Here is a 20,064-nt window from a genome sequence, read left to right on the forward strand (position 1 = left end):
TCAAAATATTTCTAGTTGCCCATGGCAACAATCACAGCTCAGCTTTCATTTTACCAGTGCTCATGAATATTTTAAAGGGGAGCTGTGATTGGTTGCCATGGGCAACTACAAATATTCTGACTTTCAGACACTTGATAAATGTGCCCCATTTTGTTCTTCATTGTCCCTACATCTTGGTTTCCTGACCAAGTGTTATAATGCTGCTACCCCTAACACTCTACCAAAATACTGTAAGGCAGCATGCGCACTTGGCGTTTGCCTTATATTTAAACAATACAACACACCAGCTTGTCATTACTGATCACATGCGTTTCACTCCCCCTCCGTTATTGTGCCCCGCACAGCCCCTCCGGTAATGTGCCCCGCACAGCCCCTCCGGTAATGTGCCCCGCACAGCCCCTCCGGTAATGTGCCCCGCACAGCCCCTCCGGTAATGTGCCCCGCACAGCCCCTCCGGTATTGTTCTTGCATAGCCCCTCCAGTAATGACCTCACACAGCCACACTATGTTCTCCCCCTTCCCTTAGCCCCTATCATGTTTCCCTCTCACCTCACTGGTGCAGCTCTGTGCACTGCTTTCCCTTGCAGGTGGTGTGATCATGACATCATCACAGGTCCTGTAGCCTATGGGTAGTAATATTCTCCTGGAGGCTACAGGTCCTTCTGGGGAAAGCATTGTGCTAAATGCACACTTTCTCTTCACGATCTGTGTCCTAAGTGGGGATGAGTGGGGAGGAATGCCGGCACAGCGGGCCAAGCCTATTCTCCTTCATTTGAAGTGATTACATATATATATGTATCTTACATTATATATATTTGAGGGGTTAGCTTGAGAGCTGCAGCAAAAAACAGTCACAGACAGTGACACAAAGGTTTTAGTTTGAAACAGGCTTGTGGCCTTTTCCTTTAGTGCAACAAAAATCCCAAAATGAAACAAAGTCTTATACTTCAGGCAAACAAAATAATAACTCGGCTGAGCACTAACTATACGCAGTCTTCCCTGACTATAAGCCACCTCCCAAGATAACAATGATGTGGTATTACCTCACACAATCACAGTCCATAGACAGGCTCCCAGGCCTCAGTATAGGATCCTCTAAACAGGTAGGTAGGCTCTGTCTCTCCACATGGTTCCTCCCTACCCCCCAAGGCAGAGCTGAGCTCCAACACCTGGGTTTAGTACGAGCTACCAGGAAAACCTGTGCTGGACACGAAGGGAATGACCAGCTCCACTACCAGCCTGCCAATCATTCCAAAAATCCAGGCCCGAAAACAGGATTTACCAAACTCCATTAGCAAGCTATGTCTTTGCTAACGTCACTCAGCTTTCCTGAACTTTCTACATCTCACTCAGCTTTTCTTGGGTGAGATATACGCTACCTGTCCTTTAAAAGACAGATGCAAGAAACCTAGGAGAAATATAGGGATCTCCAACCACTGTACCAGTCACTGTCTCACAATATATATGTAACCCAGTGAAAACAGGGGTATCATAATCTCTAGATCCCTGCTTCACAAACACAGCTAAACTGTGCACATGTGTATCACACTACAGCACAGCAACTAATGAGTTAACTAATCAGAGCTGCTGTAGTGACAACTCACAATGGGGCACATTTACTTACCCCGTCCTGTCGCGATCCCCGATCCGGACTGTCCGACAAAGATGAAGTCCATCACGATTCACCAAGATCGTGCGCCGGATTTCCTGAATGTGACACTTCCCCGCTGAGGTCTGATGGAGATCACCTTCTTCTTCCTGGTGTATGTGAGTGCATGGCTTGCGACTCAATTTGAGATATTAAATCCTGCACGTTGTCCAAATAAGTCAGATCGTCCACCGGCCACACCCCCCATTTGTGTCGCGAGAAAGCCAGCACCGATGCGCCAAAATCTGATCGGGTACATCAAAAACCCTAGTTAAATGCAGCGCAAAACTGAAAAATATTTGATAAAACCCGACGGAAATGCATTCCGCGGACCCTTAGTAAATGTGCCCCAGTATTGTTATATTTTCCTGAGACCAGTGCAGAGCAGATCCAGTGCCTGAGTTGTAGTGCAGCAACCTGCAGCAGAGACACCTGGGAAGAGGGAGATTAGTTGCACATTAGAAAGAGCTGGAAGCACAAGATATTTCTTGATCGGACAGAGAGAGAGAATATATGTAGCTGCAGAAGCTACAGAGGATCCAGAGACATGTGCAGAGGGAGGACACTGGAGCCCAGAGACACCTCAGCCTCATACATCAGGTACTGAAGTCACTGCCCCGGCCCCTAGAACTTGTCTTGGATTATTATTACTGTGATTGCTGACTGAAGTGTTCAGACTGCTGAGAATAAACCATTCAAAGAGACTATGGAATATGTTCTTATCTATCTGGGCCTTATATCCCCTGAACTACACACCCTCAGAATCCTAAAAGAACTCGCCCCTGCTAGCCCATCATGGTCTGGCGTGTGTAGCTGTTGCAAATATATATATATATATATATATATATATATATATACATATATATATATATATATACACACTCACCGGCCACTTTATTAGGTACACCATGCTAGTAACGGGTTGGACCCCCTTTTGCCTTCAGAACTGCCTCAATTCTTCGTGGCATAGATTCAACAAGGTGCTGGAAGCTCCTCAGAGATTTTGGTCCATATTGACATGATGGCATCACACAGTTGCCGCAGATTTGTCGGCTGCACATCCATGATGCGAATCTCCTGTTCCACCACATCCCAAAGATGCTCTATTGGATTGAGATCTGGTGACTGTGGAGGCCATTTGTGTCCAGTGACCTCATTGTCATGTTCAAGAAACCAGTCTGAGATGATTCCAGCTTTATGACATGGCGCATTATCCTGCTGAAAGTAGCCATCAGATGTTACAGGGTACATTGTGGTCATAAAGGGATGGACATGGTCAGCAACAATACTCAGGTAGGCTGTGGCGTTGCAACGATGCTCAATTGGTACCAAGGGGCCCAAAGAGTGCCAAGAAAATATTCCCCACACCATGACACCACCACCACCAGCCTGAACCGTTGATACAAGGCAGGATGGATCCATGCTTTCATGTTGTTGACGTCAAATTCTGACCCTACCATCCGAATGTCGCAGCAGAAATCGAGACTCATCAGACCAGGCAACGTTTTTCCAATCTTCTACTGTCCAATCTCGATGAGCTTGTGCAAATTGTAGCCTCAGTTTCCTGTTCTTAGCTGAAAGGAGTGGCACCCGGTGTGGTCTTCTGCTGCTGTAGCCCATCTGCCTCAAAGTTCGACGTACTGTGCGTTCAGAGATGCTCTTCTGCCTACCTTGGTTGTAACGGGTGACGATTTGAGTCACTGTTGCCTTTCTATCAGCTCGAACCAGTCTGCCCATTCTCCTCTGACCTCTTGCATCAACAAGGCATTTCCGCCCACAGAACTGCCGCTCACTGGATGTTTTTTCTTTTTCGGACCATTCTCTTTAAACCCTAGAGATGGTTGTGCGAGAAAATCCCAGTAGATCAGCAGTTTCTGAGATACTCAGACCAGCCCTTCTGGCACCAACAACCATGCCACGTTCAAAGGCACTCAAATCACCTTTCTTCCCCATACTGATGCTCGGTTTGAACTGCAGGAGATTGTCTTGACCATGTCTACATGCCTAAATGCACTGAGTTGCCGACATGTGATTGGCTGATTAGAAATTAAGTGTTAACGAGCAGTTGAACAGGTGTACCTAATAAAGTGGCCGGTGAGTGTATATATACAGTATATATATATATATATATATATATATATATATATATATATATATAGTCCCCTTTGTTCTATATGGCAGTATCCCTATACTCCTAATGTACATCTGTACAGACACAACACACTCAGTCTCTCATTATTTCACCTGATAACATAATTGACTGGAATTACTTTCATACATGATAGATGACCCCGGAATCTAGGTCACTGAAAACCAAAAATATGAAACACAACATTTCTAGTAAGACTACTTTTAAGTTACAGCAGATGACGTAAAGTTTATCGAGGAAGTGCTTGTATTTTATCTACCATAGGAGGTAAAAAATAACTAGGCAACTACCTCTCTGTAAGACTACGAAGAATGTGAATTTACTTTCCAATCTCTATACCAAGGACCCAAACTTCTGGAGGACTACATGTTACATGTGGGGTTATGTGATGGTGTACTGATGGCACCCAGCTACAATGGCACTACTGACCTATAAGTACCAACCACAGATTTTTCTTTATGTCACATGGCACCTTAATATGATCATTTTGGGCAGTCTACCAGTTCCCAAATCAATCTGCTAGCAGTGGGACACTTTATAAGTTTTATTTTAATAAAACTTTAATCCAAGCACTAGCTGCACAGCCACACTTTCAGATGTTCACATTATCTTATTTTAAAGCTTCTGCAACACCCCTGCCAATGCATAGGTAGGCTGGTAGTTGCGAATAGCGCCCGCTCTAGGTCAGGAGCTGTTAGGGGGAGTTATGAACACTCTATGATGTTTGTGGAACTTGGTATGGTGTGTAATCGCAGCTGTAGCTACTGCCTGGCAAGGCAACAGTTAACATTGTGATATGCTGTTGTCCAATTAGGTTCTTGTAGAGCAAGCTGTAAGCTGATTGGAGGAGTGCTACCACCTGACCAGTTAGTTTATAAATCCCTCCTGGGTGAGAGCACATGGGGGGACATTTACTATGGCGTTTCCGCCAGTTTTGTGGCGCTCTCACTGCATGTTCTGGTCTCAGACCTATTTATTAGCTGGCGGTGCCAGAAAAAAATGACTTTTTCCGCCTGCTCCGACTCTTCTCTGAAAAGGGGTGGAAACTCAGACACAATATGTGTCGAGGCCATTTTTGGGTGCTGTAAACTGGCGGAAAGCAGGGGCACAAAACCTGTTGCCTGTTCTCCGACTGTTGGACACATTTCTGGTGCTTGGGACAGATTTTGGTCCCAGGGACAGAAAATGGTCTCGGCACCAGAAATGTATCTGCACAGCTCCACAATATTTAATGTGTATCTTCTTTCCGAGAGCAGGTAAGTAACAAAGCCAATGAAGACACCAACACTTTTTGTAAATGTCCCCCATGGTCTTGGATTCCAGTGAGTAGATAGAGAAGCCGGTTGTTTGCAGCTCCCTGCAGAGCTGCCCTCCAGACCCACTACCAGGAAGAAGAGGTACCTCAGGCCCTCTGCCTGATACCTGAGAGCAAATCAGGAGATTTAATCCCCAGAGCAGAGTTCCCCATCTGGACTCGGCTCCATCTCCAACAGCCCAGCCTGCAGTTCCTGCCAGGCAGTGAGTAACCTTCCTGCAGACCAGCTATCTCCCACCAACTCACCAGCTTTGCTGAATCTACTCTTATTGTTTTTGGCCGTTGCCTGGTGTTCAATAAAGAACTGTAAGTTGATTTGCACAACGTTGCCTCCATCTAATCCCTGCATACGGCTGCTTACTACCACAGGTTCCCCATCCATCACCCAGGGATTCATCCTACAGACACCTCAGGGGTTGCCCCAGGGAGAAACCATTTCATCAGCCTCTCCCTCCATATGTCTTGCACACACCACCTGCTGGATACCTGCCAGGCTATAGGACAGCCCTCCGGTCCCCATACCAAGCATCGGGACCACCGCACTAGCCAGCCACTCCGGTATTCCGGGCCCCGGCTGCCTCCAGGCCACCAAGAAAAGGGTAGGCCCCGGTGGGGGATGTTGCACTTCCTTTTAAACACTGATGGCTATCCTCTGTAGAACAAAGGAGTAGGAAGAAAAAACAAGCTACCCTACCAGCACCATACACACTTTTGGCATCAGCAGCTGGTATCAGTTTATTTTTGTAAATTGGTGTAGGATTTTTGATCCACCAATGTACCCTTTATGGGTGCCGCATGGGTGCATTTGTTGCAGTAAAATGTCATCAGGTGTGTCAGGCTCTAGCATAAAACTGCTGATCAAACACAAGTAATCTGTGTAAACACCTTCAAGATCAAGATGAAGGGGGGCGGGGTGAGTATTTGTAGGGTTTTTTTTATGTTTTTTGGTCTGATGTTTGACCTATAGTTTTCTGACAGTTATATGATGTCACTCTATCATGGGTGATGTCATCACATCTGACGCATAGATTTTTGAGCGGCAGAGAAATAGCTCATTGCATAATAATCATAATAATCACAAATTAATCATATTGGAAACCAAAATATGAATATATAATCAAAAATAATTTTGATTATAATCAAATATAATCTAAAGGTCAACACGAGGATGTGGGAGAATAAATAATAATCTGGCAAAAAAACATGATTATATTTCACCTCATCATGAATTTTTTATTCAGACACATTTTATTTCACTTAACAGCAGTCATCAGAAGAGTCTTTAGGTCCTGTCACCTAGTAATAAATGCTGAATTACATACCTTATTTGATTACCGCTGTGCCCCTGTGCTGTACCGATGTGGGGAACATTTTTAAAAATCCACCCACCCACCAAAAATATATAGAGCGTGCAAGTTTGTAAATTAATTTTCAGAATATCATATTAGCCAAGTGACACACCCGGTAACGCCCCCTTGGGGTGTGAGCTATTTTAAATAAAAAACCTTCATGTTTCTCTTCTAAACAGGGGAACAGATTAAAAATAAAAAATATCTCATTTATTAGGGTAAAAACGGCAAAAAAAAAAAGATATTTCCACTTTTAGTAGTAGTAAATATGTGGAACCAGTGGTTCGAATTACTGCAAAGTAAATTAGTTTCACCAAATTTGCTGGTCAAAGACATGGGGGGCACATTTACTAAGGGTCCGCACACCGCATTTTCGTTGGGTTTCCCGACATTTTCCGTTTTGCGCCGCATTTAACCGGGATTTATGGCACACACAATCAGATTTTGACGCAATCGCGCCGACTTTCATGCGGCACAAATCGGGGGCCGTGGCCGTCAGACAACCCGACTGATTCGGACTAAGCGCGGGATTTAACATTCAAAATTGTGTTGCAAGACATGCACTCACATACACCGGGAAGATGATGGGGAACTCCAGCGGACCTGAGCGGGGAAGCGACACATGCAGGAAATTGGACGCACGATCGTAGTGAATCACGGCAGCTCCGAATCCTCGTCAGACATCACACCACGGGGATCGCGATAGGACCGGGTAAGTAAATGTGCCCCATCATGTACGACTGGACCACTCAATGGTTGTCAAAGCAGGTATAGAGATATCACAGTACTGTATATTTGTAGTTATGTCACAGGGCTGTTCAGTTCATCTGACTCATTCACATGAAGAAGTTATAAGTTATAAAAAAAAGTGACCGGATCATCTAAGATCTTGTAATCTCAAACTGAGAAGACATTCCTTCGTAGGGCCGTACAGTCGCAGGTATAAGTTGTTTATAGTGTCCAAAGTGACGAATTCGGTAGACTCCAGGTACAACTGTTACAGGTATGTGCCACTCGATTGTGGCATTGCTGAGACCTCCTGTGCCTTTATGCCAGTAATACCTATAGAAATATACACAAAATGTAAGCGGTATTCATAAGAAAACAACAATTAAAAATGTCATGAAAACTTTCAGGCTATGAACAGAAAAATTCCAGGGTATGTGGCTTCCCGACAGATACATCGAGTAGTCTTGAAGTGTCTGCCGCAGGGGCGTAACTACAGCGGTAGCAGCCATAGCAGCTGCTATGGGGCCTGCAGTGGCAGGGGGCCCTTGTACCTTGTGAGGTGTATATGATATATATGTGTGTATTATATGTGATGTGTATGTGATATATGTCTGTGTATATGATGCATGGGTGTATATAATATTGTATGTATGTATATATATTGTGTATATATTGTGTGTGATTGTAACTTACATGTGTGATGGGGAAAGGGGCCCCATTCAGAAGTCTGCTATGGGGCCCTGTCCCTCCTAGTTACGTCCTTGGTCTGCCGCAACAGAGGGGAGAGGCTTTTATCATACACCGTCGTACGAGCAACGGCCTATGATAAGTTCCCCCCTGTGTGTCATAATGTATTTGCAACTAGTGAAGTAAGTACGGTTTACCCCCTCACCCCTCACTAATTTTGCAGCACCTCGGTGTATAGCAGCAGAGGGTAGCACACCCTGATTCTGATCATTCACATACGAATCCTAGAGATATTATTTTAAATCAAAGGGAACCTGTCATCAGTAATTTTACCTAAGGACAGGTTCCAATAGCCTCTTCTATCATGAGAGGATACTGATTTTAAAATCAATCTTCCATGTCAAAATGTGGATAAAACAACAACAGCAATCACCATCAAGCCCTGAGGGTGTTAGCTTCATTGCACCAAGTCCCTGTGTAATCAAGTCGCCGTCCATCCATCATACTCCCTCATTCTTCCTCCTCCCCCTCCCTCGTGCCTATGTGAGCCTATCATCTACAGGAATGAGGGAGGGGGAGGAGGGATCAGTTGGGAACAGAAGAGAGGGGGATAAGGGACTATGACGGAGAATGTCAGGGACTCTGTACATTGAAGCTTATTACCACAGGACTCAATGCTTCTTGCTGGCAGGGAGTATTGATAGTAAGTCCAGCTCTTTTCAGTGAGCTGGTTCATTAGGCTCAGCTCATTGAAAAGAGACAGCTCTCCTGGTTCTCGAATGCCCCCTATTAAATGTATTATAGGGAGCCACAATGCAGTCACTAAAACCTCTCTACGACACATTGGGCCGCATTTCCGTCGGGTTTCGCGATTTTTGCCCTGAATTGCCACAGGTTTTTGCTGCACGCGATCGGATTGTGGCGCATCAGCGCTTGGCTTGCATGCGACACAAATCGGGGGGCCTGGACGTCAGACAACCCGACTGATTCGGACAAATCCGCGGAATTTAAAAACCAAATTGTGTTGCAAGATCAGCACTCACATACACCGGGAGAAGAAGAAGGTGAACTCCGGCGGACCTCAGCGGGGGAAGTGACACATGCAGGAAATTGGCCGCACAATCTTAGTGAATCGCAGCAGCTCCGAATTCTCGTCGGCGTCAACGGGGTTTCTGTTTTAGGGGTGGGGCTAATGATAAAGGGGGAGAGACAACTCCCATCACTCACCTTTCAAACTGGGCTGTAAGATCTAGGTGGTTCATGAACGACCAATCACATGCAGGGACATAGATATTCTTTTATCTACTTTTTTTGCAAGACTGATTATAAAAGCAGCAACTACTACTATTACCAACTACTATGAAGGTAGATCGGGTGGTAGGTGGATGAATGGGACGTGAGGATAGCCCTTTTTTGGGCTAATCCTCTCGTCCCGGGTGTCTTTTAGAAAACTTTATTGCAGGCATATGGAAATTTTATTAAGCGGCTACTTGGGCGTGTAGTAGCCGGACATGAGGCTACTAGTCGCGGCTACTCCACACCCCAGTAGCCACGTTACTCCGCCTACCATTTAATCTTCGGCGCGCAGATCCTCGTAGCTGAGCGCCCTCGTCCTAGTCCACCGGCATCTGCGGCCTTCTGTACATGCGCAGTAGCTCCGGCCCAGGAGCCGTGGCCGCGCAGCCGAAGGCCTGCGTTCTGCACATGCGCAGAACGCAGGAGACTAGGACGAGGGCGCGCAGCTCCTCGTAGCTGCGCGCCCTCGTCCTAGTCCCCTGTATTCTGCGCCGAAGATTAAATCGTAGGCGGAATAACGTGGCTACTGGGGTGTGGAGTAGCCGCGACTAGTAGCCTCATGTCCAGCTACTCCACGCCCCAGTAGCCGCTTAATAAAATTTACATATGCCTGCAATAAAGTTTTTTAAAAGATAGCCGGGACGTGAGGATTAGCCCAAAAAAGGGCTATCCTCACGTCCCATTCATCCACCTACTACCCCTTCTACCTTTATAGGTAGAATCGGGGTGGTAGGTGCCCTTTAAAGGACATCTACCACCAGGATAAAGAATTGTAAACCAACTACACTGACATACTGGTTCTGCTTTTTGTTTAGCTTCTTAGGACCTTATTTTTACAAGAAAAAGGTTTCACCGGTTATGCAAATGAGCCTCCAGGGCTTCAGACTCTAGAGATGTAAATGGAGCTTGGAGCCCCGAAGGCTCCTCTGCATAATTTTTAAATTAAGATATAAGAAGAGCAGGTCCTGCCAGAGGGGACACACAACAGTATGTCAGTGTGCATGGTTTACAATCCTTCATCCTGGTGGTAGATTTCCTTAAATGAAGGAAACTGTGTGACATAAATAGATGAGACTTCCACCATAACTCCCATACATCTCTCACCTTGTCTCCCAAGAGGCGTCATTATACACTGTGCGCCAAGCTCCTGTTGCATCTTCATGTTTTTCTACTTTTAAGTAAGTGTCATTACTCTGAAAGATACATTTCATTATTAGCCTTGGAACATTATTGAGGGAAACAACCTTGGGGAACACTTTATGAAAAATTAAATAAAATTTCATGTAAAATGAGTTTCACATGAAAAAAATTGGATAACTCTGGCAAAAGGTTGTGTTATTTGCTTGAAAAATACATAATATACAAAATGTAGCAGCTGAAATACATTGCGATATGATTGTGATTCCATGAGACTGATGTTTCTCCAGTTGTCCTGGAAATTGCTACACAACCCATCTAGTCGTCTGGATTTTATGAAAAGATCCTATCTTCCATTTTGTTAATTTTCTACAATTTTTTTTTTATTAGGGTTAGTATTAGCGTTAGGGTTAAATTTAGGTTTAAAGGGGTTGGCCACTTTAGCTCATGTCTTTCCTAATGTGTGTGTAATGTGTATGGAGCGGGATAATTGGTAATTTACTTGAGTATAAGCCGACCCGAATACAAGCAGAGGTCCCTCATTTTACCACAAAAAAACTATTGACTCAAGTATAAGCCTAGGGTGGGAAATGCATTGTTCACAGCCAGTATATAGCTAATCAGTCCCCTTCCCCCTAGTATATAGCCATCCTGCCCCTGCTCTCAGTATATAGTTAGCAGCCCCAGCCCCCAGTATATAGGCAGCCCTCTGCCCCAGTATATAGAAATCCCCCTGTCCAAGTATATAGCCAGCTAGCATTCCCCCAGTATATAGCCAGTCCCCTTCCCCAGTATATAGCCAGTCTTCTTCCCCAGTATATAGCCAGCCCCTGCCCTAGTATATAGCCAGCAAGCATTCCCCCAGTATATACCTAGCGCCCTGCCCAAATATATAGACAGCAAGCATTCCCCCAGTATATAGCCAGCCCCCTGTCCAAGTATATAGCCAGCCCCCGGCCCCAGTATAAAGCCAGGCCCCTGCTCCTGTATATAGCCAGCCCCCTGCCCCTGTATAAAGCTAGACTCCTGCCCCAATATTTTTGACTCGAGTATAAGCTGGGGTTGGGTTTTAAACTTGGCTTATACTTGATTATATAAGGTGCCATATATACTTGATATAAACTGAGTTTTTCAGCACAATTTTTGTGGCCCTATTCAGCTTATATTCGAGTATATATTCCTAAACATCTCCCATAAATAAAGCAAAAAGTCATGAATGTGTTGCTTCACACTTATTTATAAGAATGCCAGACATAGCAGATCAAGATAGTAAAGTTAGTGGTCCAACCTCTTCCTTTCATAATATGTTTTTTTGGAGGTTGAAGGACTTTCTTTTTGTGGGAAAACTTTACTTTTTATCTTTTTTTTATCATATTTTGTAGCATTTTCCTGATCAGGGATAACCATGAAATTATCTTGCTGTTTACTATTTTTTCATGATGTTTACTTCATGGGCTAAATAACAGGTTTATTTTATTTTGTGGCCCAATTAATGCTTTATAATAAAACAAGTTCAAAGTTTTAAAGAACGCATTCAATAGTAAACATACATACCATATAAGTGACAGAACTTCTGGGGTTCCCAGCAACAAAAGTAACAGAAGCAACATCACCCTGTGATCATATCAAATTGTTAATAGAGGTTTGATGTGGTTTTAATTAATGTTATACAGATACATTCTTATACACCAGCATGGCGTTGAGAAGTAAGAGTTCTCCTTACGGAGACTTTGCCAATTAAAGGGGTTGTCCGAACCTAGCTGGCGGGCGGTTGAAAGAAAGAAAGCTGTACTTACCTCCGCTGGTGCTCCCGGGGTTCCATGGCGCCGTCTCGCTGGTCTGTGCCCATGTTTGTTAACTCTGCTAAGTTCGTCTTTCGGTCCGACCCGTCCCCATATCTCAACAGAGGATACAGCGCTGGGAATAGGGACGGGTGGCCGTGGCCAGCCACCTCGGTCGGACGCAAGCTGAACCAAAAGGAGCTTCCACCTCCATCGCTCCCAGGGTCTTGCGCCGTCATCTTGCTGGTCCATGCCACTGTTTGTTTACAGGGGCACGGACCAGCGAGATGACGGCACGGGACCCTGGGAGCGATGGAGGTGGTAAGTACAGCTTTCTTACCTCCCCAGCCCGCCTGATTCTTGAAAAACAGCATGGCCAAAGACTTTAAAGGGTAAATGTAAGCCAAAAGGGTATCCTGTAAGGGAATTATCAGGCTATGTAGGAGGAGTCCTACAGCTAAACATTTTTGGGCCAGTACATGTTGATGATTCATATTTTGTACTTTCATATGAATCCCATATCCCATATCTGTAGAGATAATCCCACGATATTATACACATTTATAATTAGTTTCTGACTTACTGGTAAGTAGTTTGACTGAACATCCACCAGCACACTTCCATAGGTTTTGTTGGTAGGAGCCGTATCTCGAATTAAAGGCAATGAACTTGTGAGCTGAGATTCATTAAAAAATGGCGGTGGTGGTCCTGGGGGCAACGCTGCAACTTTATCCTAGAAATGAAGGTATGTGTGAATATTTACAAGTCGTATTGTCCACCTTCTTATCCTTCCCAGTTCACTCACTGTTGCAGCAGCTGTAGATTTTTAGTGACCCTTTTCCCTACATAACCCAGATTTTACTTACAATTGGCATAGATTGTGCTCCGTTGAAGGGAGCCATTGGTCCCTTGCTCTATGGCATTGCACAGAACAGGCTGGCTAATCATTCATAATCCACACACAGAATGGGAGTAACAAGGGGAGGCAGGACCCTATAGCAGACCCCCTTAAAAAAATATACATATCTGTATAGTCACACATGTAAGTTACAATCACACACATTTATACACTCATGTACACAAACCATTTATATACTTATATTACAGTTCATGCACACACATTTGTGCACAGATATGCACACTTCATCATATAGGGGTTTTCCTGACGCTTTCGGGATTTGCGCCGTGACAGGTAGTCAGAAGGGGATTGTGTCGCACACGATCGGATTTTGCTGCAGTGGCGCCTGCTTTTTAATGCGACAGAAATGGGGGAGCGGGCCGTCAGACGATCCGGCTGATTCCGACTGAGCGCGGGATTTAAGATTAAAATTGTGTTGGAACCAATGCAATTACATACACCGGAAAGAAGATGGTGAACTCTGGCGGACCTGAGCGGGGAAGCAACACATGCAGGAATGCACAGTGCATTCTCGTTGGACATGCACTTTCGGGAACTCCGAGGGAGTGGGTAAGTAAATGTGCGCCATAGTATATACACTGCAAGGAAAAATTACAGCACACACTGGGGCACATTTACTAAGGCCCTTGCACCAGTTTTCTGTCAGACTTTGCACATTCTTTTAGGTGCAAACTGCTTCCACAGGTATTTAAGAAGTGTCTGCACCAAAACTGTGTGGCATGCAACCCCTGTGTGTCTTCATGCAATACAAATTAGGGGGTGTTCCAGTGTTCTATCGGAGCGTGTGCCAGATTTAACATGCAAAGGCCGACAAAAATGTGTCACAAGCCCCATGCTAAAGGTGCACCAAAAAAAGTGGTGCACTCTCTCGGAGCAGTGCAGGGAGCACCAGAATCTGGAAGAATGTGGAACAGAAATGCTGAATCTGGAACCCTATTCAGACTAGACAGGCAAACTTCAACTTCCTTAAAAAAATATTTTTTCACAGATGTTGCTTGAAAAAATATGGAACTGGCATATGGTACAGTCCCATGTGCCACTGCTTCCCTGAGAGTTCTCTTTCCTCCTCGAACAGATAAGGCTGAGTGATCTGTGAGGAAGAAATCTTAACACTGCTTGGCTAAGACTTGGCTGGCAACCAGTTCAGCCATCCAGCGTTAGGCACTAAGGATTGGGGTCAGGTGTCACTCTACATGCAGTGCAGCTCCTGAAGAACTTATGGTACAGTGATTGATTGCCATGGGCAGCTAGAAATAGTCTGACTTTCAGACAGCTTGATAAATCTGCCCCATTGAGTCACAGCTTGGAGCTGACAGATGTGAACTGACTGTCGAACATTGCTGGTGTAATCCCCCTACACCATTGAGCCCTCCCTATAATCCTTATCTGCAGACGTAAAAAGACATGGCCACATCTAGGCAGTTAAAGGAATAGGTGGGTTATAGGTGGGTTCAGATCATGTTTATGAAAGTTATATGGGCAAATGATACCTTTTTCTGTTAATTCCATTTGGCCCGCCTGGTGGTGCCCCGGCCCTCAACGCCCCAAACGTTAGGACTTCAATTCTATCTATGTCCGGAGAGGGCACAGATAGAGCTGAATAAGTGGATATTGCAGGGAGCTATTAGCACTCTGCATAATCATCGTTACCCTGCTGAGGCTGTGATGCAGGTGCAGAGTGATGATGTCATCATCTGCCACCATCACAGCCACGAAGAAAGATGAGAAGAGGAGAGCTGCTGGGGAACGGGGACAGTGAGTATGTGGTGTTTATTTTTTTTTATTCATTTGACATAAGGAAAATAGGACAAGTGGGGGGGGGGGGGGAGGGCACAATATGGGGGGTGTATGAGAGGGAGCCCACATTATAGGGGGATATAAGAGGGGGTCCACAATATGGGGATATGAGAGGAAGCCTACAATATGGGGGGTATGAGAGGGGGCCCACAACATGGGGGGATATGAGAGTGAGCCTACTATATGAGGGGATATGAGAGGGGGCCCACAATATGGGGGGTATTAGAGGAGGCCCACAATATGGGAGGTATGAGAGGAGGCACACAATATGGGAGTATGAGAGGGGGCAACAATTTAGGTGGGATTTGAGAGGGGGCCCACAATATGGGGGGATATGAGAGGGGGTCAACAATATGGGAGGCTATGAAGGGGGGCCTGCAATATGGGGGTTATTTGTGTGGGCCACAATATAAGGAAGCGATGAGAGGCTACATTATGAGAAGATGAGAGTCCATAACATGAGGGGCTACAATATGAGGATGAGATGAGAGGGGTCACAATATAAGGGGGAATAGAGAGGGGCCACAATATGAGAAGGAAATGAGAGTTCATAATATGAGGGGGAGATGAGAGTGCCCACAATATGAGGAGGAGATGAGAGTCCAATGTGAGGGGGAGATGAGAGTGCCCACAATATGAGGAGGAGATGAGAGTCCAATGTGAGGGGGAGATGAGAGGGGCTGCAATATGGGGAGGAGCGGAGAGTCCATAGTATGAGGGGTAGATGAGGGGCCACTATATGAGGGGATGATGTGATGCCACAATGTGAGGAGGAAATTAGAGGCCACAATATGAAGGAGAGATGAGAGAGGCAACCATATGAGCAGAAGGTGAGGGGCCACAATAGGAGCTGGCAGAGGCCCTGGTTTTAATAGGTCCTACCTAATGCTGGACCTTACATCCAGGTTCATAAGATTGAATTACATTTTAGGTGCATCTGGAGAATCTCCGCCTGAAACACAGACATGTTTAGACCTAAATGCTTGCGTTGGATTAGTAACAACAAAGCATATTACTACTTACCAATCACAAGCATTTAGGTCTAAACACATCTGCCTTCCAGAAGGAGATTCTCCAGATGTGCCTACAATGCATTTGAAAACAATTCAATCACATCCTGTGCACATGGTCTTAGGCTGTGTTCACATTACGTGTTTGCATTGTGTTTTAAAACATGTTGCAAGCACATTGGGAAAAATGTCAAAATCCATTTGTGTTTCTACAATCATTAATTCTGATGTGTTTTGGGATACGATTTGCCTGATGCGTTTGTTGTGCCTTGGAGACGCAATGAAAATGCGGCCTAAGAATAAACTGGTAGTATTTCCATGTCCCAGTAGGTGGGCTCCCAGGCAGTAGGTGGGCCCCCAGGCAGTAGGTGGGCTCCTAGGCAGTAGGTGGGCCCCCAGGCAGTAGGTGGGCTCCTAGGCAGTAGGTGGGCTCCTAGGCAGTAGGTGGGCCCCCAGGCAGTAGGTGGGCTCCTAGGCAGTAGGTGGGCCCCCAGGCAGTAGGTGGGCTCCTAGGCAGTAGGTGGGCCCCCAGGCAGTAGGTGGGCTCCTAGGCAGTAGGTGGGCCCCCAGGCAGTAGGTGGGCTCCTAGGCAGTAGGTGGGCCCACAGGCAGTAGATGGGTCCCAGGCAGTAGGTGGGCTCCCAGGCAGTAGGTGGGCTCCCAGGCAGTAGGTGGCCCCCAGGCTCCCCTGTCAGACCCCTACCTTGGAGACGCATTGAAAATGCATTCTGTCAATGCGGCCTAAGACTAAGCTGGTAATATTTCCATGTCCCAGTAGGTGGGCCCCCAGGCAGTAGGTGGGCTCCCAGGCAGTAGGTGGGCCCCAGGCAGTAGGTGGGCTCCTAGGCAGTAGGTGGGCTCCTAGGCAGTAGGTGGGCCCCCCGGCAGTAGGTGGGCTCCTAGGCAGTAGGTGGGCCCCCAGGCAGTAGGTGGGCTCCTAGGCAGTAGGTGGGCTCCTAGGCAGTAGGTGGGCCCCCCGGCAGTAGGTGGGCTCCTAGGCAGTAGGTGGGCCCCCAGGCAGTAGGTGGGCTCCTAGGCAGTAGGTGGGCCCCCAGGCAGTAGGTGGGCTCCTAGGCAGTAGGTGGGCTCCTAGGCAGTAGGTAGCCCCCAGGCTCCCCTGTCAGACCCTGATTAAACCAATAAAACAGCTTTCATAACACAACTGGGTAAAAACATATTACACAACAGCGAGCTGTAGTTACCTCTGCGATGGCCTTAGCCAAACCTCTAAACAGCTGCACGTAAGCAGAGAGTGTGTGCGGCCCATAAATAGTAGATGCGGCCTCGTATCTCTGAGCCTATATAATCAGAAGAACAAAAAGTGTCAGCTCTATCAGTTGTTATCAGGTGGAGGGGGGTTAACCCAGTCCTTAGCATTACAGACGGCGCCTATTACTGATTAATAATTCACATAGATAAAAATTTCCACATTTATGGTTCTGATCAAAGTATATTCCAAAGATGTCAGATTACAGCAAAAATTACGTAAACACGAAGGATAGAAAAAGGGAGAGAACAGATAGAAAAAAACAAAACAGCTTTTGGCCAGGTGACTACAACAATACGGGGAAAATAGTTTTTCGTCTAATACAGCTGAATCCCATTGACTCAATCGAGGATTGAGACTAGACTGCCTGGATCGCAGCAAAAACGAAGTAGACGACTTTTGGGTGTCAGCACCGTAGAAAATGAAACTTTCTTCTATGGAAACATATTAAAATGCAGTGACATGACTATCCCTACTAAATAGCTGACGCGTTTCGGGCAAAAGAATTATCACATACCCTTAGTCATAGCTATGAAGCGCCCGTTTTGCCCAAAACGTGTCAGCTGTTTAGTAGGGATAGTCATGTTGCTGCATTTTAATATGTTTCAATAAAAGAAAGTTTTATTTTTTACGGAGCTGATACCCAAAAGAGGACTACAATAATGTTCGATATCACAACAAAAAGAATGGAGCTGAACTGCAAAGCCAAACACATCCAGTTGACAAAAGTGGCACTAATTTAGATTAACGTATTTTTCGGACTACAAGGCGCACAAAAAATCCTTTGATTTTCTCAGAAATCAAAGGTGCGCCTTATATATGAACCGTACTTACAGACAACAGCTGCCTTGAACTGTGCACAGGTCTGCCACCTGCTGGTCATTCATCCTTATATCAGGTGCGCCTTATATATGAACCGTACTTACAGACAACAGCTGGCTTGAACTGTGCACAGGTCTGCCACCTGCTGGTCATTCATCCTTATAATCCGGTGCGCCTTATAATCCGGTGCGCCTTATATATGAACCTAGACATTTTAGCAGGCATTTATTGATGGTGCGCCTTATACTCCGGTGCGCCTTATAGTCCAAAAAATAGTGTACCCTAATCCTAAAGAAACCCATTCCAAAGTATTTGCTAATATTCCCATATAGAGGTCTAATACATCAGGCCCCGACGCGGTGAGCAGGGGGATACACCGCAAAAGATAGAGCAGGTTCTATTACTGGCCGGATTTATGAGACAGACCTCAGCTTCCTATGGAGAAGGGAAGGGAAGCAGCGCCCAGGCATCGCCCTGGTGTGCATGTGACCTTATGTCTCAGTAAGTTTGCTTTAAAGGTTGCCTAAGAGCAAAATAAAATTTAGCTCAAAACAATGGTGGGATTTAGCAGGGTTTGTAGTGGTGAACAAGCCGTGATAAAGTTGCAATACAAACAGCAATTGTGACTTTATCAGTACTAACGCCACCTAGTGGATGGAGTGGGCCGTATTGTTTCGCATAGTGGCTGTTCCTGTGGGTAATTGGCGTAGAATTTTCTGACCACATGAACAGGCACTGGATATATCAAGAGGCCAAAACCTCTTCAAATATCTGGGGAGAGGAATGGCGAAATGCTGCGCCAGCACTTGACAAATCTTTCTACATTTATTCATGACCCCCACTTCTTCTTTTTTGGTTTGGGCACCAATCTAAAGGTAAACATTCTACAACTTCCCTCTCTCTTAAAGGGAATCTATCATCAACCATCTTTTCTGTTATTTTGACGGCTTGTTTTTTACAGGAAGGTTGTAGTTTTCATTGGGCTCAAATTAGGGCACATACAGTGTACCATTTGGTTTAGTTTCTATTTCAGTTTATTATGGGGAAGACATGTAAAACCATAGACCAATACTAGTAAAAATATTAAACTTTTCTCATAGCAGATGAGTACATAGTCTAATGCATAAAGGGCCAGGCAGAACTGATTTACGGTACTTACCTGATATTCTTCAAATGTTGTAATGTAGTGTGTATATACATTACTAAGCCCAGAGACAACCACATCAATGTTCTTAGTATCCGATGGATCCAGTTCCTACAAAAAAGTTCCAAAAGTACTTTTGTTCCAAAAAAAAACAACATTTTGAACCAGTCTAAAGATTTCCTATTAAAGATGTCATAAAGAACATGATCCACAGAAATATGTAATTACTTCTTGATCCTTGAGGACCCCATTATCCCAACAGTTACCCCTCCCCAACCCATAACCCCATCGTCTACAGTGCTTAGAAACATACCCCAATATTAACCCTTATAATAAATTGTAATACTTCTGTTTTATACCTGTTTTACTGCTTCTCTTAATCTTCTTCCCGACATGGTCCTGGCAAATAGATATTAAGTAAAAGAAAGCATAAAACTTATTTTCTTGGTCAGTACTTTATACGTTAGTTTTCTTTTTGAGCTTCCACTGGAGGCGTACGTATAATTTAGGCATGCTTTGCAGGTGTACAGGAGTCCCGTATATAAGGCGGCCCCACTGCTTATCCATAATAAGGTTTTGGAAGGTCCATAGGTTTATCACACCTTCGACTAGTCTGATGTGCAGGTTTTGCACCCAAAAAGTTGCAAGTCTATAATTGACCATTTTGGATGTGCAATTTTATTGACACAAAAACACACACTAGAGTAGTCAAAGTTGTAATAAATCTCCCCCACAAATGTCTTATCTGCTGTGCATATACCGACCAACACCAAATATACCAAAAAAACACAACAGGTTCAATACCAGCGAAATGTATCTAATGGATTTCAGATTTTAGGGTCTATCAGTTCCAGCTTAAAGGAAACCTACCATTTCAGATCGTCGGTGTAAGCTGTAAACACCGAGCACCAGCTCAGGGTGAGCTGGTGCCGGTGCTTAGTTTCGTTAGTGTTATAAACCGCGGTATCGCGGTTTTAACACTTTTTAAACTTTATAGCAGAAGCCGCTTCGGCG

General features: G+C 45.2%; 2 protein-coding genes across 2 annotated transcripts in view; both read right to left on the minus strand.

Annotated features, from left to right (window-relative positions):
- The window catches only part of PRKG1 (protein kinase cGMP-dependent 1), an 859,223-nt gene extending 858,092 nt beyond the window's left edge, over positions 1 to 1,131 (minus strand). The window contains exon 1 of the mRNA XM_072130530.1: positions 1,044 to 1,131. The gene's annotated coding sequence lies outside the window, so the exon portion shown is untranslated. The remainder of the gene's footprint in view (positions 1 to 1,043) is intronic.
- A 5,818-nt stretch (positions 1,132 to 6,949) lies between these two features.
- LOC140105586 (putative neutral ceramidase C) overlaps positions 6,950 to 20,064 on the minus strand; it is a 37,177-nt gene continuing 24,062 nt past the window's right edge. The window contains exons 15-21 of the mRNA XM_072129570.1: positions 19,410 to 19,449; positions 19,066 to 19,161; positions 17,020 to 17,115; positions 12,675 to 12,824; positions 11,865 to 11,924; positions 10,278 to 10,366; positions 6,950 to 7,523 (exon numbers count right to left, since the gene is read on the minus strand). Of these exons, the coding sequence (XP_071985671.1) occupies positions 7,343 to 7,523; positions 10,278 to 10,366; positions 11,865 to 11,924; positions 12,675 to 12,824; positions 17,020 to 17,115; positions 19,066 to 19,161; positions 19,410 to 19,449 (712 nt within the window). The 3' untranslated portion in view covers positions 6,950 to 7,342. The remainder of the gene's footprint in view (positions 7,524 to 10,277; positions 10,367 to 11,864; positions 11,925 to 12,674; positions 12,825 to 17,019; positions 17,116 to 19,065; positions 19,162 to 19,409; positions 19,450 to 20,064) is intronic.

The sequence above is a fragment of the Engystomops pustulosus genome, chromosome 11 (genome assembly GCF_040894005.1).
Source record: "Engystomops pustulosus chromosome 11, aEngPut4.maternal, whole genome shotgun sequence".
Classification (NCBI taxonomy): Eukaryota; Metazoa; Chordata; class Amphibia; order Anura; family Leptodactylidae; genus Engystomops; species Engystomops pustulosus.